The sequence below is a fragment of the Xylocopa sonorina genome, chromosome 12 (assembly GCF_050948175.1).
Source record: "Xylocopa sonorina isolate GNS202 chromosome 12, iyXylSono1_principal, whole genome shotgun sequence".
NCBI classification, from domain to species: domain Eukaryota; kingdom Metazoa; phylum Arthropoda; class Insecta; order Hymenoptera; family Apidae; genus Xylocopa; species Xylocopa sonorina.
Genome location: NC_135204.1, coordinates 2299811 through 2327391, shown reverse-complemented (window position 1 = coordinate 2327391; position 27581 = coordinate 2299811). Strand labels below are relative to the sequence as shown.

General features: G+C 41.7%; 1 protein-coding gene across 3 annotated transcripts in view; it reads left to right on the top strand.

Moving 5' to 3' along the window:
- Positions 1-27581, top strand: part of LOC143429935 (uncharacterized) — a 411918-nt gene that overhangs the window by 317282 nt on the left and 67055 nt on the right. For all 3 annotated transcript variants that reach the window (XM_076905794.1, XM_076905793.1, XM_076905795.1), the window contains exon 13: positions 27318-27443. In XM_076905794.1, the coding sequence (XP_076761909.1) occupies positions 27318-27443 (126 nt within the window). The remainder of the gene's footprint in view (positions 1-27317; positions 27444-27581) is intronic.

Here is a 27581-nt window from a genome sequence, read left to right as displayed (position 1 = left end):
GCAGCGCGATTGTACTGCTTTTCTACTTGTCAATAGAAAATCTTACGTTATTATTGCTGGACCATTGTTATAAGTGTACAACGTGCAATCAATTTGATAGTAAGTGGGAGCAGAAACGCGATCGCTCCGTTTGACACTCAAACGGTTAATGAAAAAAATGCTCGCCTTCTCAGTGTGGCTTTTCCGATGATTTCGTGAAAGTGACGCTGTGGTCGTGCGTCAACTACGTCAGACGTCAGCGCATCCTCTCCTCGGTCAGGTATTAGCGGTTTCTGGCCTGGAAATCGTCTGATCTGAATCATCCGTACGTGCGCGGTCCTGCGTTAACTTTCGACGAAATTGATCCCGATACCCTTAATTCGCCCGTTCGAGCATAGATTTCGGTGAAATCGCCCGGTTAAATCGCCCTCTTTTCAAGACTTTGAGCAATACATCGCTCGATAAATCCGTCCAAATTCTGCCGCTAGATTGTGTCCGGACTTTCACTTCGATTTAACGGAAGGTGTTCTTTTTGCGCCTTGCGGTTTCGAGTGTAACGAGGAGTGCAGAAAAAAGGGGAAGCAGGGTCGTTGCGATCGAACTGCGATTGCTTTTTTCTCTGTCGAATTTTCTGAATGGGCACTCGTATTCGTCGTTTACATTTCAATAGCTTACACGTTCACGATACGAATTACAGTCGAAATGTGACAAACGTCTGTTTTGTCATAGGTACAAATAATTGGACAACTCTATCGCGGTTGTTAAACAAGTCCGAGGATGAAGAGTTGAATATCCTTCTCTGTCATTGCTGTAATCAGCAATTCGATCGCAATTTCTGTTACGTAAAGCAGACACATCCATCATTACCATGCGACGCAGAGTTCTAATCCCAACGGGTAACCCTCGTCAGGCAAGAACTTTCTCTGAAAATCGTTCGGACATCGTCGGATCTCGGGGCGCGATCGAGGCTGCGTGACGATCGATCGCCGGGAGTCCGTTCCGCGATCGATCCTTTGTCCAGCTCGACGACGATAAGCCGCGTCGAATCACGAGACGTCGAGTGCACTCGATTTTGCAACGGCTCTTAAGCCCCTCGCATAAATTATACACGCGTCTCTGTCCCTCCGCCCTGGCTCCGTCCATTACGAAACCGTGTCCGACGTCTCCGTTCCCCTTGTTCCCTCTAAATGGCGTCGATCTATGAGCCTTGTGGCGCGACTTTTATTACCGCGATGCCGTAACCTCTGGCACCGAACGGAGGGACGCGATCATACCTTTGTCCACGGAGTTTCGCACGTTTGCGACACCTTTTGCTACGGCGATCGATCTGGATCTCTGATCAGAGGCCGCGGATGAGAATACTGGCCAAGACTTAACGCTTTCACCGCGACCTCGAAGTCGATGCGTGTTAAGTCTAATGGCTGAGAACGCGCGAGGCGCGTGAGACACGGTCAATGTATCAACAGATCGCGACCATTTTGGGTGGATATCGATTTGTTGTTCGGTAAATAAAGCGCGCGATTGTTATTAGGTTTTACTCGTATTTAATTACAATTGTGTTGTTTCATGATGAGGTTAGTGTGATAAGGGTCGATCGAAGAAAGAGTTAATGTGTGAAACACATCGAGTTGCCGCATAAAATGTCGTGGTGACTGTGGATCGCCTCTTGAGCGCCAAGGGTTAATTTACAATCGATAACGATTTTCATCTTCTCGCTGGTTTCTCGATGGATATGAAAGTACGTACACTTCCAAATGATGCAAAATTTCAGGAAGAGCTCGTTTTTCGCTGATGCTTTTGGGGTAAAAATGCACCCCTTCTTTATATAAAAGCTAGTATAATAGAAACTAGTGCTAATGTCCAAGAAGGCGCTCTAGTGCAGTGGGTTAATAAGTATAATGCTCTACTCTCCCATTTCAGAGAGTGTTCTGAGCAACATTTCCGCAGCTATGCACTCGGTTCTATCACCAATTTCTCTCTTTTCCTACGGTCACCGCCGAATTTAACGTTACCAAGAAGAGAAGCCGCGTTCGCCATCCATTTCCTCGTATCATCACCAATTACTCAGCCGCTTATTCACGTCATAACATCAGACTTCCACTCTGGTTAGGATATCAGCGAGTGAGTCACCGCGACGTCTTCCGCTGGCGTCTTTCAGGGAAGCTAAGAACGGTCGCCCGGTTCCCGGAACGCTCTGGTATGCTAATTGCGATCACGGTGCGTACTCGAGGGCTCGCGAGCATTGTCGTATGCGTGCGGAACGTTTACAGGCAGGCTGCACCGGCCGGTGCTGCATTCTGCGTACGGGAGCAACCTCTGCTGCTCCTTTTTCCGTCTCTCCCGGCCGCCCCGTTGTCGCTCGCGCGGCGAACGAACACGTGGGACCGCGGAACTCGTTCTAAGGGCGCGGTTACGACATCCGAGGCCGATCGGAATTCCATAAACGCGTCGCGCGATCGTCTCCAGCCTTTGATCGCACGGAAACGTTTAACCCGGCTCGTCGATCGGCTACGAATGGATCGCAGAACCATTACGACACCGGTTCTCGATGCTTCATCCTTTTTGAATTATCCTTCCACTTTGCTCTAGAAATATTGCCAAGTTACATTTGTTTTAAATCATTGCCATATACTTTTCTTTCTGCGCTCAAAAGAAATAACTGTAGCCGATATAGCTTTAGAAGTTTAAGAAGGCCTACGTGTCGCCAAAAATTGGACGGTTATAGGCGTCGTTTGCGGCTGTTAGAGTGTAACATAATCTGAGAAACAGGATCAACAATCCGGAGCAAGTCTATTGTCATTATTCTCCATTTGTCGAACACATGGTGACAATATGTTTACCCGTAACAGTAATGTCCCGGAAGTTGTTACTTTCACTTCCTTTCAGAATCAAAATTCCAATAGTGCTTTACAACCATAGTTCAAGTCATTTTCGGAGCATGTCATTTTTCGGATTATTGGCTACTACGATCATATTGGGAATTTTCCCGTGCGTTACTTGGTCGTGCAACGGTACCTTTTTCCTTTTCCACTATGCATTTGTCAACCAATTAGAAATCAATCAAGTATGTAATCAACGAATTCGAGTGTCTCAACAAAAAACATGCGCCAAGAGCTTAAAGATCATCGTTTACATCAGGAGAACAATTCCGAACAAATCAGTAAAAAACCACAAACGCATTCAAATCAGATCAACTAAGTAAAAAACATAAAATCAGTAATAAACATCAAACATATTAAACGTTACTCATTCAAACGTACATTCATTGTTCTTGTTATTAATAAATTAGGGTATTAGTGTAAATATGTTATCTGTGTACAATTAAATACTCACTGGCCATTAATTCAGCGAGTGAAGCGGAGCATACCAGAAAGTCTCCTTTCAATAAATAAACTGATGCCCTCGCCAAAACAATGGCAATGATTGCAATGATTAATAATTGAAGAATGAAAGAAGTAAAGCTGAAGTAGATACATAAATTTGTTCGTTTTTGTCGGACATTTGTTTGGAAATGAAACTAGACATATAAGATGGAGAAATAAATTTGTACGATTAGAAAATATCAAGATACGAGATAATTGTATAGGAGAGAGTTAAACCAACAGTTGGTGGAAATCTTGTCGAGGAAATTTGAGGACGGTCGTATTTTCCGACTTCATGGGACTCTATGAGAAGGGGAGGTTCCCTTTGGGATATCTTGATTATCGAGGGAGGCTCCTGCCGGTGCAGGGACGGTACAAAGGGAAAAGACATTTAGAGGATCGTCGGGGGCTACCCACTGTGTCACGATGTCTACGGGGTAGTCATTTAGAGAACAGGATCCTGTGGAGATAATATTATCGAAGACAATAGAACGCACACACGCCTAACCCTCTCACTGAAATTATTCCTAAACACGAAACCCTCCGGACATCACGTTCTATCTTCAAACCATATTTCCCGACATCTTGGGACTGCCATCTGAACATCCCCTTTCACGGTGCAATCAAATCTTTCCACGAATTTCTTAGTTATTTCTACGCTTAACAACACCCACCAAACAAGCCGTTTATCTTGAAAATAGTCTCAGTTCATTTTTGAGAAACCTAGCTATTTTAATATTTACACTTGTACGTTATTTTTTTATTTCGAAGCATATTGTAAACGATATATTTAAAATCAGTAAGATTTTATGAAACGAAATTTAGTTGGTTAATAGTAGAGTGATAAAAAATTTTATTTTGAAAGTGATTCAAGCCCATTTTTCAGTTGCTTGTTGTTAATTGTACTAACTTAAACGTACACAATATTTGCAGTGACATGTGTGCAGCAGAGAATAGAAATATTAAAGTAGGTTTAAGGTGTCAGAAAATTGTTCGAACTGTTAAACATAATATGGAAATCATAGACCATAAATTCTTAGCATCAGGGCAGGCTTTTACCGAGTGACAGAGATTTTGACGTCGTAGAAATGCCATTGAAAAAAAATAATTTATAGGCTGTTTGTCTCTCAAAATATTTATAATGTTGTCAAGAAGTTCCGGAAAGGTAATAACTTAATGTTAAATGAAACGAAACAAGAGGATTTCGTATCACCAAGATTCTTGGAGTATGCGAGTTTTAAAAGGGCAAAGAATTCTGGCGAAAAAAATGATTTATAGTGGAGACAAAATGTAGATGAGTAATTAATTGTTATGTAATTTATATAGTTAGAAGGTTTTCTGAATTGCGTAAGTGGTAGTTTCCAAGTATTGTCATGAAATATAAAATAAATTGAATATTGTTATTTCAATTTGAAGCATTTGAAATTATATCGAATGGCAGTGGGTAAAATTAGTGAGGGTACTGCACAGTTCCATGCACAAATTTGTTATAAATCAGAGGATAGCTACTGCAGTTCCACAGTACCTATACGTAAGCCGCCACTGTCGAATGGACTTAGGCTGGTTCAAATTTAATGGCTTAAGTCCACTCTTGATAATAAGATACGTATTATTCACTTAATAACTGCTATTATTTCAATAGAAATTGTACATTTAACTGTCTTATATCCTATACGAGAAACGCAAACTCTGAAATAATCTGAATTTAAACAGAAATGAACTTGGATCGCTCTCAAAATAAGCGGCTCAAATAGAAAAGAAGCTTTTTTACGAGTATCCGAGAGAACTGTCGTCGTTCGCGTAACACCGCGAAGGGGTTAAACAAACTGAGAGACACCACCGGGCGCGGTGGGATGGTGCCGTGGTACGCTTGGAATGCATCGCGACAAATTTTTCGCGCGGCCCGCGTTGTCGATGGCGGCCGGAGAATCTCGCGGCGAATTCCATCGGCGATGCTAATCGCGAGCGATCTCTCTCCGCTGGGGCCAACCTCCTCTCCGCGGTCGGTCGGCTTTATCTGGCTGGCATCTGTGTGTTCGGTTATAGACGAAACACCGTGTGTACACACGGGGAACTCGGTCCTGATCGCCGGCTGGTATCTACCTGATCCGCGGCCAGAGATAATCCCGCGGTTATGTGTCTACGCGCGACATACTTATTCAATTAAATCGACGAGCGACGGCTGGGCCTCCTTCGAGCGTTGACCTACATCGCGGCTCCGATTAATTGCATTCTAATAAACGTCGCGACGTTTAGCCGCGCTAAACGGAGCCCCAGCGATATTTATGTATGCCTCGCGTGAGCGACGAATTGTCGAGCGAACCAGTCGGATAATAATCGAGCTGGTTTACAATGCATGGATCGGTTCAGTCTGATATGTATGGAAATATAATTAACCCTTTGCACTCGAAAGAATAGTAATTTGCTAACAGAATAAATTATTACGATTTATTTTTCAACTGAAAATTATTTGTAACAAAATTTTCTACCGAGGAGTCCCCGAGTTTGAGAGTAGATTTTAAATTGCTTCGTTCTGAAGGCCTCGACCGCAAAGGATTACTGTGCCGTACAGAATTGGGAGATTTTCTTTTAGAGATGCGTCGATTTCTTTCAAAGTGCAGTTGCAGCAGAATTTTCAATTTATTTAAAGTCCCATAGAACTGCAATCATGGTTACGAAAATCAAGTAGGGATAGAAATCAGTGTAATTAGAAAAAATAAATAAATTTTTTTGCAGAAGAGCAAAACGAAGTTGCAAATGCAATTACACGTTCGAGAAGTGAGCTCGTACAAAGTGCAATTGCATCGTTCTCGATATGTAGCGGAGATATAAGCTCGGTTTCGAATCAGAATCTTGTTTAAATTCGAGAGATTAGAATGAAAGTGGTATAGAATGCAGACTATTGCCGGCGTTTCATAAAACGCCACGAATTTTCCCCGCGGCGCTAACTGCAATCGCGTTTATATTCTTCTGTTCGCGAACGAGCCGCATAGCGATCGTGTGAAACCACTTTTGCACGATGCTCAAAGTAATTAAGAGACGTCGCGTTCCCACAGGTGTAATTTAGAAAAACGTATCGAATGTCATAAATCAAATCCTTGTGTATTGAAAATAGTTGGAAACTTGGCCTAACTTGAACTGTAATTGCTAAAAAATTCCTATTCGTTCCATTGAATACCATAATGAAGTTACATAACGAAAACGATCCAGGAATTAACTATAATAAGATATTCATTACTTGCAAACGCATTAAAAAAAAACTATGAAAGTCTTATTATCACATAGAATCAGGAAGTTTGTACGATAGTGAAATGAACGTTTCGCAGTATAATATAAAAGGCAGCAAATTAAATGATCAATAAAAATACTAAACGGTCAATACATAAATAGCAAATGGTCAGTAATAATAATAAATATACAAATAACAATAAATAAAAGACGGTCGGTACGGAATTAATTACCAGTTATAGTATCAGTACGTCCGGTATGAAGTTAATAAATGGACAACATAAAGAAGAAAAACAGTATTAAATCCGTTCCATTGTAGACTCATTGCAAGTTTAAAAATAATTACGTTTAAAAATGTCTTTATACGTAAATATAAAGTAGTTTCATTTTTTATATACTTAAAACATAATAAATTTAATTTTAAAGTGTAATACTGACTATTTATATTTAAATAGTGACAAAAAGGTTTAAAATGCCGACCAATATAATGGAGGGCGCCAAATCGTTAGACGACATCCAATAACTCGACGAATCGTCAATTGGCACGCATATTCGATCCTGTATATTATGCGTCACGAGTTCTCATATCGCGTCGAGTATTCAGCCGGACGGACGAAGATCCTTATTACAGGAAATAGCTTCGGAGTCAGTCGTGTCATTAAATATGCAAGCCGCGGCCACAGGCAGGGTTCTACCTCCGGGAACGTCCGTGCAACGTCGAAAACTTCTAATTTACCAGCCAGGATACACCTCCTCCTCGATCGTTTATTTCTTCGCTATTCGCGCTCTATCCTGGAAATAATTATACGCTATTGATCGTTATTGAGCGCCCCTAATCGCCTCGAGGTTTTCCGAATGATTCGTTCCGTTCCGTCCGTTAGATGATGCCGATTATTCGTACATATCGTTTCGACGTGTCATGCTTCCACCCGCCATTTTTTTCTTTAATATGCTGCTTTTCATTTCCCGCCGTTTCACACTGCCAATGAGAACCTATTTATCAATGTATTCTTTAACCCTTTGCGCTCCGAATTATTTTTCAATTTTCTTGCCAACAACTTTCTACTATTTTAAGTGTTTTATTTTTTATTTACTTCGAAGGACAGCTGCTCGACTGTTACTTGTAAACGTATTTTTGTAATTATTATGCATTTTAAAGTAATGGCCAGCTGATGAAATCGCCTGACCATTTTTGCAGTTCACTAACATGTTTACCGTCCACGAACCTGTTAATGTAGCTCTCAAACATTGTTGTAATTAATATTTATGGAACGTATATTTGTTCCTTTTTTTTGTTTAGTGATAACGATGTCACACCCGACAAAAAAGCGCAAAGTGTTAATTTAACGGGAATATTCAGATTTTTAAATGACAGTGGCAAGTAATTGGCAATGAAAGATAAGTGTTCGTCAAAAAGAAAGGAGATCTTAAGAATTTTTTTATATTATAATGTCTTATAAATTTCTGACATGTACAGTACTAATTGAATAGCAGCGATAATTATGATATTCAATAGTTACGAACAGGAAAGACGAACCCCTAGCGAAGCGAGCACTTTGCAGTTCAACTAACAATTATCTTGTTTGTCAGTAAGTAATAAGTGTACCTCGTAAAAGAAGACACTTATAAATTATGATAGCCAAAGTCCAAGTTTCCTAGTATCTTTGCTTACGCGAGTGTTTTCACAGATTGCAGTAGTAACTATATACATGGAAGATAATTAACTCTTTGCAAACCAAAAGGAAAAGTAGCAGTATTTTTTTAAGTTACGCGAACAAAATTTTCCTGAATCTATTTAATTCGTAATTAGCTAATGGAAATTATTTGCATTGTCTCCATTAAGGAGTCCTCGAGTTTGAAGACAAATTTTAAATGGCTCTCGAGTGCAAAGGGTTAACGCGTAACATAAATCGTATCAAAGTCGTACGTAAAAATAAACGAAAAACCGTATAAAAATTCTATTTACGAGTCGTAGCACAACTGCGTATTTCTATTACGCTCGCTGCACTCACCCTTGTTTTATTACCTTCTCTGGTGAAATAAAGGTTGACCTTCGCGCGTTTCAAGATATCGTACCCGCATAAGACGCAGATGATCCGCCGCGAAAAAAATCGGACCGCGGCACCGAATACGGCCGAGCGATTAAATCGAAATCGATGTTTCGGAAACGGAAGGTGCGGGCAATGTGGCGCAAGTATATCATGACCAGGTGGGAGGGGCGTGCGTCTCGGTGCGGCGTAGGTACGTCTTGACGCGCGATCGTGCCGGGCATCAGTGACTCTTTCTCTGCCGCCAGCATCCGATCGTCCACGGTTCTTGCTCTCGACTCGCGCGTGCGTGCCCGATCGAATCCAGTGTGAACCGCGCGGTGCGTGCCCGCTCGAATCGACTGTGAATCGCGCGCGAGCCTCGACGCGGCGATCGATCGCCGATCGATTTACAGACGTGCTCCGTTTCGTGAATGGGGGAGTAACTAGATCGACCGTCACTCCCCCGTGTACGTGGTTTTACTTTCGTGGTGACTGGTGGGCTTCTGAAAACTATGCGCTGAAACGTTCGCGAAGCGACGCACGGGGTTACTTTTTCCGGTGCACAGGAAATAGATTGTTGATTGGTGATGATAAATCGGTAAGAGGATCGTTTTTCTATTTACGCGAATGCCAGGTTTGACGAAGTGCAGTTGCGAGCGATACCTTCGAACGGAGAGGTAGAGAGTGTCTTTCGTAACGGAGTAGGGGTTTTTGAAGGCATTCATTGAGAAGTAGGATCTGGATAGTTCATTCATTAGTTTCACCTTGGAACGCACGGGGTGTCCCACGGAGCTTGGTATAACACCGAGAATTGAATAAAATGTTGTTGCTTCTGCTGTTAATGCGTATGCATTTATGTGCATATATTTAAGGAGCAGGGGAGCTGATACATATTTATAAACTGGATAAAGACCGCGCAGGTGAAGTGGTACGTGTAAATATTCAGTGACGTGAACGATGCCTTGCAGAAGTAGCTTCAATTCTGACTCTTCGAGAAAACATGGATACTTATTCAAAGTCAACGTTTAACACGTTAGCACCGTTCGATCTCGTTCCGCGCCCTATCTTTACAACTCGAACATCTTCGAGCTTTTACAGCCACCATGCTGCTACCACTGTATCTTCACGTTTCCATTATCCTGTGACTACAAATATCTATCCAACACTTGCTCCACGCCTGTCAAAATATCTAGATCTGTTCAGGCTACATCTATCACTCGCAAACTTTATTATCTGTATCCCTCTTCAGTGTCAACATAGGTAAAATCGAACACCAATCCCAATAGCGGAAAGCAGTTTATAAATCGTCGAAAGATAAGGATACAAGCAACTACGTACCTTGCAGATATATAGGCTACCTACGCTAGTCACAAAGTTATTCAATAAATGTATAAATGCATCATATAAAGAAACGTTGCATCGTACAAATTATAAACTCGCATCGAAAACTGGAATCTCTGTTGGCAGTTGTCCGTTTGAGTACTGTTCGCGCCTGAAAATTTGCGCTTGTGCGGGTACCTAAAGGCGTTTGGGAAATTGACGTTGTGATATTGAAAATGCTTAGAAAACTGTTGCCTTATACTTAGAAATATTACGTTTAAAAAATTTGCGCTTGCGATACTGTAGACATTTAGAAAACTTGCGACTTGTGATATTGCAGGCGCTTAAAAAACTTGCCAAGTCAGTGTTTTTTAACCTGTGTGCCGCGAGAGATTGTCAAATGTGCCGCAAGGGTTAAATGTCAAATAATTAAACTTACATAGGTTTTGTAACTTCGAAATAGTATTTGTAATTACCTCGTACCTTTTATTCAAGAAAACTTGTCTTATATTCAGCTGTGCCGTAAATAGCTCCCGATATTCTTAATGCATTGTTACATGAAAACAGTTGAGTTTGGTCTTTTACCTTTCTGATTCGCGTAACGGCTGTGCAGTAATCTCTACAGCTCTTCCTCGAATAGTAGGAACGGTAGTACGCGTGTGCGTATCTTTCTTTGCAAGGTGTTACTCGCTGCACTCGAAATGCGCCTCCGCCAAGAAAGAGGCCTGTCCGTAAACACTTCTGCGTGACGTTCTACCTTCACTCGAGGGCTACCATGTAGCAGCGTTCGAGGCCGCACTGTGTGGTCCTCTTGAAGAAGCTGCGCTCGGTTCAGGCTAACTTCATGGTCGAGTAGGGGGAGAGAAACGGTCGAGAGGGTGGGAAGGAACGAGGATTAACCCTTTCGCTGCTGCGGAGCGTTCAGAAACGAATTGCTCTCTAACCATGACAGCGGAACTGTTACTGCTATTTATGGGTATTATATTTGATTTTTGCGGAAGAAAAAAACCTCTAAACAAAAAAAGGTATGCTGCTAGCGCGTCGAAAGAAAACGATCGAATGTTATATTATTGGGCAGTTATAGATAAGGTTGTTCGCTCGAAGAGAGCGATTCTGACTGAACGTATAAAGGCGCTATTCGCAGTCAAAGGGTTAAGCAGAAGTGGCGGTGCGACCCCGAAGAGTGGCTGGTCGGTCCCAAGGACAGACCTCGGTGACTAACGTGATTTACGTTTCGCCAATGGCGCCTTTTGTCTAGCCGACCCGCTGTCAGGCGTGTTTGATTTTCGCAATATATTACGCGCCCGGCGAATTATACTGCGCCTGGTCGCGGTCATAATTCAACGACGACGAGAACGACGCGGTCGATTCTGCGAACGGGACAGGACCGGAAACGTGGTTCCCCGCGCGGTACCGCTGCGGCTGTCGTTCAGTTCCCACGGGCTTTGGATTCGTTTTGCTCGGTTTTTGGCGCCGCCAACTGACGAACCACGAGCACTGTGTCCTCTCCGTGGCAGAGGTTGGAACTTATGGCCGAGAAGAGAAGAGATTGGGGCGATTTTTCTGGGTTATATCGTTTGGATGGAATTCATACGCGATTAGGAAGATTCAGTAGTCGGAGAATGGTTTGCGTGTGAGAAATATGAAAATGGTCGCTTTCCTTGGATTCAACGAGAGTCTTTTAGACGAAGAGACTTTTGGTTGACCTTCTGAGAGTTCTGTACAGGTTTGTTACAATATTTTCAGTGATATTAAACGCGACGAAGTTGCAAATAAATAAATTCACCAACGCTGCGTCTAACATTTTCATTATCGAATGAAATACTTTAGATCACGAATTGAATCTTGAATTCTCTCAGCTTGTATTTATCTTCAAGAACGCTCTGCTAAGAAAATCGAAAATCCCACACTGTGCCGCATTTGCAAAGATAAACATCGCGTTCGAGGTAAAAGTCCCAACATGGTAGCTCGGTTTCGCTCATTGCCTTTGACGCATGCCTCGTATTCAACGGTTTATCTCATAGACATCTAATCGCGGATCCTCCCCGCCGCGTAATAAGCCGTCGAGTAATTAAAACGCGATCGTCGCGCTTTAGAGCCCTCTCACGCGCCTGTCGCCACCGCTTTCGTTTCTCGTGAGAATCCGCGTGAATTCTCGTGGAACGGCTAGATAATTAACGGAGCGCGCGATGACTTGCTTTTTAAAGACACTGAGACGCAGTCGAAGTAAAGTTGCATTTGTTTCGTAGCATACACAATGGCTTAATTAATCTATTAAAAACGAAACTAGAAAAAATACTTGGCGTTTTGTGAGACGTTTTTGTGTGCCACAATCGGTAATAAATTAATTCTTTTCTTTTTTTTTTGTTTTTTTTTTCTTAATTGGAGATCACGCAGCAACAGTGTTGATAAGGGGTAAACGCGCGTTCCTACGCGTGCAATTAGGCACGTGCATGGTCGTTTGATGCGAGAGCGCTCGTCAGGTTAAGTGGTCCTGTCGCTGGTTTTATCTTATCGAAGGTGGCGAAGGGTTAGGGTAAACGAGGCTGGTGAAACAGCTTTCTTGCTGTACAAGGTGTTCCTCCAAGTTGTTTCTTTAGAATAATCCTTTCAGCGGGTAATACATGCGTAGAAAGTCGAGTAGAAACGAGAACTTCCAATCGATTGTTGTCCAAGTTTTCTTTTGTTCTGTTCTAAATAACAACATTTTTCATCTGTTAATTGAAGGAATTAAAAGTCTGAATGATTCGTAGATGGCTAATTCTAATCGAGAAGCCGTGTGGTTCGAGAACGAACAGGGATTCGTGTCACGGCGAATGGGATGCGACGGGGTCACGAACGTACTCGGTTTTCGAGAGTGAAACCGCGCTCGAAAGTCCGCGACGAAACGAAAACTGATCTCGTACAAGGCGTCCTTTAATTGGTCACGTTCGATCCGCTTATCAGCGGGCAACGCAGGATCGGCGAAACGGAGTATCCCCTGCGAAGTGTTCCCGTGGGAACGATCGTTAATTGTCCACAAAATGCACTCTCACCTTGCGCTCTGCTAAAAGCAGAATCGTGTTCGCCACAGGAGAGTTACGTATCCGCGAGAGGACAACCATCATCCGAAAGAAATAGCCGTCCCTCCTCCGCGTACGCCTCTCGTCTGTTCCTTCGATAGTTTTCCAAGGGTGCCGACTGGTTAAAAGTGTATTGGGTGGAATCAGCATTTTTCTTCTACACGGTGGCACTGTTTTTCGACAGTAAATTCACGATTCGAATTAATTATATTTAACTCTGTTCAGTAGCTATTGAGATTTCCTCTTTATAAAGGATTGAAGAATAAGTGATAAATGTGTGATAATAAAATTTTATCTAACAAATAACTGCACTTGTCTCTCTGTGAGTCACAGATTACAACTGAATAAAAATGGAAAACTAACTCACCCTTGCGGATGTAAAGACTTTCTCTGTATTTCACTCAAGCTAACACTATGTTAACATATTGCAGACGAATCACGAAAATTCTCGTGTTTCCTTTTCTCAAGCTTCTGATCAATTACGAGAATTCGAATATTTTCGTTATCAGCTTGAACAGTAATAGCTAACCAGTGGCTAAATCTAGTAATAAAATGACTGTGCTGCGATGTGTTAAATAAAGGAAAGTTGAAAAACACCAGGCATTTGGAAGATGTAGAATTTTATCTTGAGAAGCTCAATTGCTTCAGTAACAGTCTACGATTGCACACAAGTTCGCGATGTATTTACGAGCTGTTAAGATTTATATGAAATCTGTGTTATATCTAGGGAATTACGTATAATTATCAAAAGCTCTTATACAATTAATTAAGTGGAGGGATTCGTGTCTCTTCCAAATGACGAAAACAAGTCTTGCCGAGCTGTTCCGAATTCTTGCGTAGTTTTATGTTTGTTCGCCACTCTCTGCCTTTTATTCGAAAACGTACCCCTTTCTGGTTTCTAGCACAGATCTAGAAGAATATTCTTTTCATTGTTCCGACGCTAGGAACGCTAGATAGAAAATTAACTCTGATTGGTTTATATAAATATAATAAATCGCATGAAATTAGTTTACCCGAATTCGAACTTAAACGTTCAATATTGATTTACTGAATCAAAACGCGTGAACAAAAATGGGAAAAATTTTGTAAAAATTCCTACCATAAGAGAGCATCTTTATTATCGTAAGAAGCGTGTCGTTCCTTAAAATTGCCTTCCGTTCTCGTGGCGAAAAAATTTGGAATCGGTAAACGCGGAAAAAGTGGGCAATAAAAAAGGCGGCTCCTTGTAACGCGACGGAGAGAAAGAGAGTAAGAGGGAGGGAGAGAGAGCCGTTTAGCGGTGTAAACATTTTATTACACGTCAGGGACGCTTGTATTCCCGCGAGCCGACCGAATGAATCGCGGCATTCCATACGCCATGGTAGCGTTGCCGTGGCGGAGGCCCCTTTTCCTTCCCGTTCGAGAGCAAACAAACCGTGTATCTTTATTACAGTAATAACTATAATCTCGAGTCCCAGCGGAGAACCCTTCCTCCCATATACGATGCATCCCGAGCCGGGCACTCTTCCTCGAAACTGCGTAATCAGTTGCCGTCTGCTTCACTGAAAGCGGCTCTCCTCGCTTCGAATCACCTTATCCGACGTACGGTAGGCAACACGCACGCACACGCGCGGGCTCGATGTTCGCTGTCATTAAAGGAGAGAACGCGATTAGAGTTGAAATAGAGTCGGGGGGCCCCGATGGAACCGACTGACGATCGAATCGACTCGCCGGCAATTTTCGAGCGCTTCTTTCTTCCCTCGCGGTTTTAGGTGTAAATCTCTTCGAGCGCAAGTGGCCCGGCTTTGACAAGCGGCAATTGGTGATCCCTCGGTGTCAGCGTTTTTAGTAAGCCCCGTTCAGTGTTACAATCGTTGGCCATCGAGTGTGCCAGCACTCTCCAATGGCATATTTAAACCACTTGGGAGTGTTCCTTCAGCCAGTCTAGAGAAAGGTCAGGTTTTCGGTGTTGTATCCCAAATTCGATGTGAAATAAAAATGACGACAGCGATACTACTTCTTCTAAAATGAGAACTTGTGCAGTGGTTTAAAATAATCATTACCAAAGTGTAAAACGTGTAAAATGTGTTCTCTGGTGTAAAAGCTACTCCAACATCTATCGGTGCAAGACCCCCGACACTGTGTGCCTCGAAAATTGCTCGCTCTGACAAGTTGCGGTTTAAATTGAACAGCAGATAACACAAACCAATTAATTTAATTCCCTATCCTTATTTCCCAACCATAACCGTGGACGTAAGAAGGTTGAATGACGCATTTGAACTCGTCTGTGAAAAAAATTGGCGTGTGGTATGCAAAAGGTTGGCCACCCCACCTCCTTTTTTTCTGTATCGTGGGGAAATCTTCATGGACACCAACTTCGGAAGCTCTCAAAATTTATGCCAGACTCTTACGTTCTCTCTCTTTTAGTTTGTGGCGGAGATCCGGGAATTCTGGCGAACATTTCCGGTTCTCCGCCTCGCACTCGAGTTCATTGAACTCTCATCTCGCAGAAGGCCACCCCTGTCCTAGATTATTTCATTGTGCTGGCCATCCGGGGGTGTCGCGGCTAGAACTCGATATCCCGGTGTGTACGTTTCGTTCACAGCCCCCCACCCCCCCTCGATAAGATATTCGCGCCTGTTAATGGGCCTGCGTGCAAGCGGTCTTTACGCGAACGGACGCCATACATGGCGCGGAAGCAACCAGTTCCCTCGTAAAATATGACGCGTATCTTCTTATTAGGAGTAAATTGTATCCTCATTACCTGACGCGCTTCGACTCGCGCCGCCACCTCTTTCCACCTCTCTCCTTTTCTCTCTTTCGCTCTTATCCTTTCTCGTCCCTCTGGTTGGTCTCTCTTGGTGGCTGGTTTTCGTTCTGGTTAATCGCGATCTGGCTCGAATGGCACGGCCAATCAGACCACCGGTTGCAATCAGATTCCAAGGAATATTAACAGCCTGGGTGCTCTCTCCGCTCCCTTGGCTGATTTTTCACGTCCTCCGTTATGTATACGGTCGTTATCTCGAGGATGGAAATAATCCGGCCTCTGGAACGCGCGGTATGCTCGGGAATTTTACGATTACCTACGATTCTGTTTGTTTAGGCGATAGTAAAGTCGATCGATAGGTGGTCGTTAGGTTTTCCGCTTAACTTATATATGATATCGTTATTTCTATATTTAGATGTATCGAATGTATCTCAAATCTAATTGGAGAAGATGCATTTATGCAAAGTATACGCGTGGCGGACTTCTATCGCACGCCAATACACGGATAGCAACCTTATAGTACCTATAATATATGTTTTGTTTTATAATTCATACATACTGTTAATTAAAATTATATTATTGATTACCATTGATTACAATTGATTTGAATGGAATTGTAATTCATTATGGAATATCGAAAATGGCAAAAATGAAAAAAGATCAAAGTAAAACTTAAATAAGGCCTTCAAGCACGTAGTACTTTTCAAAACATTCGTATCTTTTATCCTGCCATGGCGTCTTGTTTCTAATTTCATTCTTGTACATTTAACAGTACCTTTAGTGGAGCTAGACTCGTCACATTACCACAGGAGGTTAATAGAATACACTGATCATCGAACTAAATAAAGAACATGACAGTAAAGTGATCGTACGAGTAGATTCATTCGATTCATAGAAACGCTTTGTTCTACGTGTACGCATAAAGTAGATGTCGGCGATCACATTAGTTGCACGGCAGACGCGGATAGGTCAGACGATTGTTATCGACCTGATTCGTTAAGAGTATCGAGCAGTCGTGCGCGTGGCATTCAAATCACCGGGCGCATGCCGTCGCTCGATAAAAATCGCCGGGGCGCATTGATCGCGCGTAATTTACGAGCCACGGTGTTGGACATACCAGGTTATTGCATAATTTATGAAAGCGTCGCGTAATATCTGGCTACTCCTTCTATTCGTGCCGCGGCGGGAAAAATCACGACGCGAAAAGCCGCTTGTCTGTCGGTGGATTTTCAACCGGCGGCAGTTACGGCGAACGATAAATCACCGTCGATCCAACGTTCGTCCTTTGCGAGATTCGACTATTTATTAGAATTCATAGACGGAGAATTATGGGCCATTGTATGCAAAGTAGCCGTGGACCAAAATACTCCCCCGCGGTCGATGTTAATACGGCCGATTCATGGCGTCTGTCGGAAGTGGTGTGGATAATTTTCGAATCAGACGCGAGACAGGAAATGGGTTCTAGCGTCGAGGTACTTTGGAAGATTGTCGCAGTTTGGAAGGTCTCGAGGGTCCAGTTTCCATAGAACCCTACGAAACTTTCTACACCCTTCCTTGAGATTTTCTCTTGGGAAAGAAATTGTTTTTTTTCTGTATATTTTATGCTTTATGGTTTGTAGATTATCTTTTAAAATACTAATATGATAGATTCTAATTTCAAAATATCAGTTAGGAATTTTTTAGAAATATTCAAAATATCAGAAGGAATTTTAGTTTCCACATGTATTTGTAAATTAAACATATAAAAGAAAAACTTATCAAAAAGTATTTAAAACAATAGTCTGGAATTTTTTTAAAGTCCTTTAGATATCCTCTTACAGCAAATGTCAAAAACTTAATAGAAAAAGTAAATTTATTGTTTGTGCACGTTTGTGGTGCCTAATTATTTCTAATTGTTCCTATCCGAAAACGCTGGCTACAAATAGGTTAAGTGATAAACGTGTATCAACAAAAACTTTGTTGATCATATAATTGTGTGCTATGTGAAGTAATCGCACTCGCGAATTACGATTGAGTAAAACAGAAAAGCTAAAGCACTCTCGAGACATGTTTCGCTCAGGAATGCCACGAATAAAAATTAATTTTTCATTCTTGATCGAATAAAAATGTTTGACTGTTCAATAGTACAGATTTTATTTCAAAGCATTTTCTAATTAGGGATGATGTTAAAACTGCTAACTTTCACAATTATAAATAGATGATGCCATCGCGTTCAACGTGTTAATCAGGAAAAGTCTAACCGACACGTAAAAGTCACCGACACGTACTCAAAAACACCAGACATTTGGAAGATGTAGACTTTTCAAAGTCAGCAAAGCTCAATCGATTTAAATATTTAATGTTCGCGAAAAAAGGAATGTATCTAACCGATTTTAGCATCGAGTTCTTCAAATTGAAGATCAAGATATCGATTGCGCATGAAAGAAACAAGAACAGGTTCGTTGGAAAGCTCGATTACTTCAACACCCCTAAGACACAATTAACGCATACCAAGCAATCCGCATGGTTCATCAAAAGCAGAAATCACTCGAACGTCTGTTATCGTGGTTATGTTTGCAAGCATTAACAGACGGCAGTACCAACGCTCATTAATACCCTCCCATTTCTCACGCTGAACAAGACAAACTCCACTGCCACGGGTGCACCCAATCCAGGGCAAACGTTCCACGGATTCGTTGCTCGTCCACCGGCAACGTTACTCGAAACTAATTGGACGCTGGCTCGAAGGACATTAGCGGTGCAACTCGCGTCGCATACATTACCGTGGAACGTTTAACCCGTTCGAGAGGCAACGGACCGGGAGCAATGATTCCCCATCGACGAGATTCAAAATCGTTTCTCTCCCACGGGCGACCGGTCGATCCATTCAAAAAGATCGAGACGCGCGTCGCCTCGCCTCCGTTTCTCGGACGGGAATGAGGCCCTGGGCCCCGCGATTACTCATTGAAGACGTTGATTGCGGCTACGACATACTTACCGGATCTCATCGTCGCCAGTGTCAAGCGGGGAGGCAATAAAACGCGTACAGGGCTGAAATTTCGACGGGAGTTTCCTCGTTCCTTTCGCGTTTCGTGCGTCGGACCACTATTTTACGGCCTATTAACACCAGAACTACTACGCCAGTCGACATGACTGGTTTTACAATTTCATTCGAAAGTTTCTTCTTTCTGTTACGTTTATTTTCCTCGCAATGATCCGATTACTTTTGCAGGTATAACTAAAGATGTAATATAATGAATTTTATCTATACAGAATCAAAGTAATTTTGTATACGACCACTTATACCGATACCAGTCATTTTGACTGTGTAAAGTGGAAAAGTATCCTATAATCTGTTTCTCGAACACGAAATCGTTGATTGAATAGTTAGATAGATTTATTGGCGCTTTGTTTAGCAAATTTCATCCCACGCCACATATTATCTGGCGATACAACAATAAAAACACATATGAACTTAGTTATGGTGTAACGTAACGTCATTGATGTCGGTTCACGTTGTTATTCTGTATACCGTAGTCGTTGGAATAGGACCTAATTATTTTTTTTATATAACGATGTTTTGCAAGCTGTAAAAACTGAACTGTTGCAAAAAGTAAAGAAAAATATAACAACAACAACAGTAACAATAATAAATGACTGTATTTCTATTTCTATTGCACCTATTATCATTATCACATTATTATATTATACTTCTTATATTTACTGTAATAGAAGTTTTTCTTGATATGTTTCTTATTTTTCTTATACTTGTTGGTATTATTATACATTATTGGCACTTCAAATTCACCCTTTCGTAAATCAAATTTTTTACTTCTTACTGTCCAGTTTGTATCTGCTGTTTTTTTTTAAATAAAATATTTAAATACAAGTACTTCACTTGCAAAAGGATGAATTCGATTCGAACAAGGGTGAATACAATTTGCAAAACGATGTATTTGATATGTTAAAGGGTGAATTCAAGGTACCAATACTGTAGTAGTTATTATTATTATAATTATGCTATTATATTTATTATATAGTAATTATGCTTCGCAGCATTAAATTCCTTTTGTAAGATAGTAACACATAAATTATTAAATCTAAAAATGTTCTATTATTACGTATTTTCTAAAGGTCAATCATTTTGACTAGCTTTAGTGGAAATAGCTTCGCTTTTTTCTCGATAGTTCTAGTGTTAAAGGTCTCCACAAAACTGTTCGAAGTGAGGACACAATCACTTGTTCTCGAAGATCGATGGCTGTTAGTCGCTCGTCGCGCGGATCGATCGTTCCCCTTTTTTTTGCTGCCTCCTCGATTTTCGAGTCGAAAGCGTGGATGAGCCTCTTCCGCTGCTACTTTCGTTCGTTTCGTCGAATTCGTTATGCAACGTCGTTCTTTTTTCCCTTTTCGAGCGCATTACACACCGCTGGAAGTAAGAGGACGCTCCGCAGTTTGCTTTCTACCTTGAAATTGGCTATAATTATTGCGAGCTGGTTTTTGCGTTGTGTAATCGTGGTTTTTAAACGGTCCTCGTTCGTTTCTTCGCGGTGGGTTCCCGGTAGACTTTTCTGCTGCAAATCGTTTAAAATAACAGGATGCTACGAATGTGTTTGAACAAGTTTCCTCGTAAATTTTCAACGTGGCTCCGACCCGCCCAACAGCCGTTCGATTAAAAGTCGTTCGCCGATAGTTTTCGTAGGTGTCCATGCATAATCCAACGCGGGTCCTCCCACTGCTTTGCATTTCTTCGTGAAAGTGCCACGACACGCTCCTTTGTAGTCACTTCGGTGAAACTTGCATAATTAAATTATATATCAACTCTGTTATTACGTCAGAGCCACGCTAGAACGTTTTAACTCTCGGCGTTCGATGAATTTTTCGGTCACGCGAAATATCAACTCGAACTGATTTTCCGCATATGCGACGAATGTCGTCGAGGAAATATAAAATGATTTTATATGCCAAATTAACTTACAAAAACGCAACAAGAAATTAAGAGGTAAACTTGCGAAAATATATGAACATTTTATCTATTTTATTTTATTTTTATAGTATTTCGTTAAGTGTCCATTTTGAATTATTAAAACCTTGTGGAGCGTCAATATTACTCTAATTTTCTGATTTCTTATAAATACAATCGATATCGTTTTTTAACAATTCAAAATTAAATTCATCTTTATTTTCATCAAGAAATCCATTTCTATGGGGCTTCAAAGCTTAGAATTCAACAAAATAACGTATAAAGACGAAAGTTTTTCCTTATATTTTACCTTATATTCAGTTTTGTCTATATTAAGTCATAGGTTATAGCTTATCGTATATATTTAGTATTGCAGAGTAAGTCTTTAGACTTAATAAATAGTCTTTAAGATCCAAAGGTCCGATTTGAAATATCCTTGCGCGATTAACCGCGGAAGCTCAACAGCGTCACTTCCCCCGGATGTTACATCGTAGTTGCAGCATCGAGATGCCTATAAATACGCGTTACAGAAGAGATGCGCTTTACGTTGTCCAGCATTCATCCCTCGTAGCGGTTGCACGATGTTGCATCGCGTAAATCAACGGTAGCTCGACACCAGGCTAACCGATAAACCGAGTGATGCGCCTATCGATGCGAGAATCGAGCGAACTTTCAGCGACAGGGAGCCACGGATTCCCGCGTGGGTGACCCATCTGTCGCCATTGATCCGTGGTTCCGCCTTTGGACACAGCCGCTTCAGTTATCGATCGGTGCTCTGACTGCGTATGCAGTTATTAATCAAGCGAACTTCTTCATTACATAGAAGATGTCGATGCGATTGAACAGACTTATCGGTTCACATCTCAACAGAATTGCTTCACTTTTACCTATTCATTACTTTTTTTATTATTGTTTCCTTGAATCTTCTGGTCAGAGGAAGAGAGTATCTTTATGCCAACATCTTTATTTTTTCAATGTTTAATCTTTCCACTTTTCTTCGTATCTATGCTTATTCGTGTATCTAAACGCACAATGCTACTGTACGTTTGAAATTAGTTCAAATTACATCCAGACATCAACCCCTATCGTCTACGAAGCTTATCGCGTCCATCTTTCGTAAACCTCCTCCCGTTTCGAAGCTCTTAACAGACCATATGATCACCCCATAATGGAAACACCGCAGGGAGCCTTAAACTATCGTCGAGGCCCTCGAACATGCCCCACAAACCCATTGAACTACCCTAAATAAAGGATGAAAGGGAGATGAACAAGAGCACCCCGGGGTTGACGATAAAAATTTGGGTCTCGATGGGTCTCCGAGCTATGCGATCGTGTGCCTGGTCTTTCGACATCCTTTCCATCTCGTCCGGGCCGCAAATGTGGGACGATAAAACCAGGCTCGTTTCAAGTGCCAAACCGGGCGGTGTCGTAAAACGCGTGTTTCGGGAAAGGTGCATCGTTACGACGAAGAAGGTCTTCATCGAGTCGAGGAACGTAGCCGTTGCTTGGAATAAAAGTCTCTTTTCTTGACGAAAGAATCAAATTTGTTACTTTCAGTTCAATTTCTGTTCTGTGCAAGCGCGAATAAAGCGAATAGAAAAGAAGGGTAGTTTATCTTTGGTAATAAAGTTGTAACTGTCAAATTTTTAAAAATCTGGGATTATTGTATACAATGTGAGTAAAGAGAAAAAGATTACCGAATAGAAGAGAATTTAGAAGTTCCACAGTGTTTTAGATACTGCAACGATTTAATTATTGATATGTAAATACTCAACAATACTAATTTCTACATTCCTTAAATTATTCATTAATATTAAAAACATTCGAAAAAGTTCATTCTTCTCTATCCTTATCTAACTTATTTCGAATAATTTACTTTTCAGTAATGAAGAATTATTCTGAAAGAAATAATTGTTAAAAGTACTTCTCATAGGGATGCCTTCGTAGAAGTGTTTTCTATTTGAATAGTTCCTTTTGAAATCTACCAAAAGTTTCCAAGAGTCCGAAATTTTCAATCGCGTAATCATCCGCAGCTGATTTCCCGTACAATGTAAGAATTTCGCACGCTGATTTCCTCGTGTTCCTCGTACACGCGCCGCCCACGCGATCGTACTAGCCTTTCGACCCCGCGATTTCGCACGGCCACGGAAGGTGTCCATATTAATTTGTGGCGGTGCGTTATCGGGCATTCCACGGTGCCCCGATAAGATCGTCAACTCTCGTGAGAAGATGCACCGCAGGCGGAAGCGGCTCGCGCCACGGTCGAACCCTGAATACCTGCCGGCCGTTAGGCGTGTGTTTACACGGGGCCGACGTGGTCCCGTGATAAAACGCGGCGCTCGTTCCCTACAGGCTCGCACCTGCGCGCGTGCACGCAACCACTCGCGGCGTTTGATCGTGGCTCGCGGCCCAGTGACCCGCATAACCCCCGCGCTTATGATCCGTCTGGTTCCCGTGAATACCTTTAACGGGATGTCAGGCCCAAACTCTCTGGGAGAATTCTCTCTCTCTCTCGATTCAATAGCAATAGCGCGAATAGTAGCGAATTCTTTCGATTCGCCGATTCGCTGGGATGTTGCTGATTATTTTCTCGGATTGCTTCGCGTTTAGCGAGTCTGACGGCTAATTTAAGTTAAGTTGCTTGGTCAATTTTAAGAGAGAGCTTTCTTTACCGTTGGAATTACAATCCTCTTTGATCTCGCTGCTGAATGACTTCGAGTAGTGTAACACTTTGGCGTCACACTGCATTGGCATTTAAATTCACGCTTTGCAAATCAAATGCATTCATTTACTAATCAAACTTATGCTTGTTCGAATTAAATTCATCTTTTTGTAAGAGATAAGAAATTCATTCAGAAAAGTATAAATATCTATATAAATGTGATTAACAAATTAATTAAAATTCAAAAGTAGAAAGATAGCTCGCTTAATTAGTCTACAATGGATCTACTGCAGCAACTGCTGGTAACTTGACATGCATATTTATATAATAATTAAAACGATTTGTAACTGTAACAGTAGTAACCGAGTTGAAGTTTCAGCTAGCGTATTTCTCGTACAAAATTCGGAAAATACTTCTTCAATGGGATTCAACATCGGTGAATATGACGCTAGAAAATGTATATTGTACGTTGTCTGACTCGCAAAATCACGCACTACCTGAGTGTTGTGAAATAAAAAATAAAACAAATGTTCTTCTGGCTTATTTATAATAGTTCAATAACGTTGTTATATCAACAAGAAAGCATGCATTTGGTGTTCTTTAAATGAAATGTTTAAGTAGATGTACTTGATTTGCAAAAGGGTGAATACTATATGGCGCTTTGCATAATTTTGCACACTGCCCTGTGAGCGTCATACGACATCCTTTAAATTTAAAATTGCTGCAGAAATAAAAATTTTATAATTATTTAATTTGAAATCAATTGAAATATAAATACCCTCGTATACAGCAAAATGTTACTCCCTTTTTTTATAAAAGAAATTTCCCTATTGCAGTAAACGTGTTATATATTTTGGACATCCCAAATCGAAGAGTTATTTATTAGTTCTATCAAACCACAAAAATATAAAATATATTATTATTTCACAACCACCCAACTTTTATAGTGGAAAAGATTTGTTTCTCTCCTTTTTATAATAAATAGAGGGTGAATTGTTTTAAAGTAAAATAAAAAAAATTGAGTAAATCTCTATAAGTAATTACAACTTCGCATCTCATCCGGAACATAAAAAAATTTAGAAATTTCATTACATTTGGATTATTTTCAAAATACGTAAAGATCCTTCGACTGTATTAAAATGACGAGGGTTGAAACTGTTGGCGATCTCTACGTGGAAATACGCGCGCGTAGCGTAAATCATCGTGCAAGAACTAATCTCGAATATTTATCAGCGTCGCTGCTAACAGCTACCTCAAACACGTTTAAGAGCCCATTCAGAAATCCGCAAACCGAAAACCATCCCGTCCCCGGTCGGTAGCCGGGAACTGGCCGGCTCGTTACTTTCTACTCGGTCGATCCTCGGCTCCCGCTCGTCGTCCATCATCCGCGTCCCGGTGCAGAACACGTCTCCGAACGGCGGGTCAGCCGCAATTACCGGCATACTTTTTCAAACAGCCGACCAAATCGCGGCGAATTAATCCCACGGTGTACCGCCATCTTGTCAGGGCGAGCGCCGCTGCCCGATCGCGGTGGCATCTAACACGGCCCAGTGACCCGAAAAACGCAACTTCCCCTCCACGCTCGAACTTGCCATTCGTTCCTCTCGATTCGGGTTCCCCGACGTCGACGTCGACGTCGACGACGACTACGACGACGATCCGATCCGCTCCGCTTCGATCCCTTTCCCATCGCTCTTTTTTAACTCAGTCGACACGTTCTCTCCTCCGACTGCTCCCGTTAATTATCCCCGCGTACTTTTCGCTCGCCGCCACGTCCGCCGGAATCATTAATCACGCGTGGCACGCCCGTACCAACGATCTAATTATCGGCTAAAAGAGCACGCGGATACTCGCTGCAAGGATAACGCGTGCTCGACAGGTGGGGCTACACTTGGAGACCTGGTTTTCCGTGCTGGGTTCCAATGGAACGCGTTCCGTGGTTCCTGGGAAAATTCTGTTGCTCTTGCTACGATAATTCTGATTATCATTCATTGTTAAGTGCTTGATATATGCAGGATATAGAGTGTAGGACGCGTGGTGCAAATGCCAGAGTATATTAACCAGTTAACTGCATTCAAAATGTATGCACGTCGATTCGAAACTTTGTTTTACTTCTTTCGTAAAGTTTATGCTGGGAACTTCTGCCCAGCGTACGACGTATATACTTGTCTTTGACTTTTACAAACGTTTAACGTATCTTAATAGTGTGTTCATAATATTCTGTTTACTGTTACCGCCATTTTATTTACTCCTTTCCCGAGATAATGATAGACTTCCTGAGCAGTGCAGAAAAGGTACTAAAGATCGGCTGTTGTACCATTTAAACGTTCGAACGGAAATTATTTTCTGTTTTTCAAATTCGAATATCTATCGATCGTGCGATACCAAATTTAAGGAATTGTATGTTGTAAAATATTCGAGACATAGCTATTTTAACCCATTTACTGCTAACTACGAGATATCACGTAGCAAGCGTCTGTACTAAAATTGCCAGTTATTTCCTTATCGCTACAAGCTTAGATTGGTTGCAATTCGTCACGGAATAATCATAAACCTGAAATAAAACCTTAGCACCCGGGACAAAAAGTTCTAAATTTGTCTGGCAGAGAATGGGTTAAACTACTGCAAATTTTCGTGAGCTCGCGTTTACTTCGGAACATTACGCTTTTGCACTCGGATGTCCCCTCTGTGGTAACATCAGCATTGATTGGTGATTACGAAGGTTAAACTAAAGTTTTCTATTGAAATAGAAGTTTCCTACTGCTGAGATATGTTAATAATAGAAATTATTACTATTTTAGCATTAGTTTCTATTGCTAAAGTATTATTTTGTTACGCATTAATGTCTGAGAAGGAGTCGAGTGCAAAGGGTTAAACCTTAATTACGAAATGTCAGTGAGAAATTGCACATCACGTAATTAATTTTGACAAATTACAAGGTGAATGATGTTAAAAAAAAATGTTTTCTACGATCGTTACCGACTTTTCGATCGGCACCGTTGCGCAAATACCTTCGATCGTGGTGAACCGCGCGTTACAAAATGGAAAGGCAACAAAACAGGTGAATCGTCCTTTCTCCCCGTCGCTAATAAATTACTCGAATTTGATACGAACGGTATACTTACCGTGCGAGCACGTAAAACGGACTAGCGTGTCGTATAATGCGAACGTTTCACTCGCGGTCTACTATGACGTTCATAAATAACCAGACCACCGCCGTCGAGGCACGGAACGGCCGTGATCGCTCTTAATTATTTAACGAATCCAGGCAGACGCTAATTACTCACTGTCTTGTCGCGTTAAATACTTCGGCTGTACGTTGTGCGAGTGTTGCGCGCAGCGAAATTGCAACCATGCGGCGACTCGTGGATTTTGATTCGAAAGCTGTCGTACACTTATTCTTCTCTGCGTCGTTGGAACGTTATCAAGAAAGCTATTCGCGCGGGAAAAAATACGCGAGAAAGTAGGAAGGATGATTTTCAATTTCTTAGACGCGAAAGGTCAAACAAAGGTTATCTCTAGAGGCTTTAATTCCGCGGTTTAAAAGGGAAGGGTGGTACTCGATCTGATCTATCGAAGGAAATTCAATTGGAGTTACTTAACCACGTTCGAGTACCACGGGCTTTTCGAGAAATCCAATCGAAATGTGCCATGGAAAGTGTTAGGGAGCGCGATGGCGCTTCTCAATTTTTGCGCTTCAAAGTTCTAAACAGAGCGACGGCGCATCTCGATGTCTGCGCCTTGAAAATTCCAAGCAAAGCGATGGTGCGCTTCTCAATTTCTGTGCCTTAAAGTTTCAAGGAACGTGAGAACGCTCTTGAACGTACTAGGAAGCACAATGGCGCTATTTTCCTACTTATTAATAACGAATCTTGAGTTATTGTTGTTGTGCCATTCTTGTGAGTGTCCTGTGCGCAGTCAATTTGGTTCTTCTCATCTATTAGCTGGTATTGTTCTTTAATTTATTAATCAGAAATTTTCGATTGCAGGTATTATCTTGGTTCTGCAAAAAAGGCGAGGACGTGCTATCGAAACACGGGCAGCACGCTGCGACCACTCTGACGTCGGCGCGGCTTCACGAGAGGGAATTCGAAAAGTTCTACTTCACGTCGATGGTAAGTACGCTTAGAGCCGCGCGTTTACATGCTTCGCGATGTTACGAATAATGGGATCGAAAGGAGTTCAGAACCGGCCCATATATGTCTCGAGATTTCACTTTTTTCACGTCTCATCGAGCCTTTCGTCACGCTTCG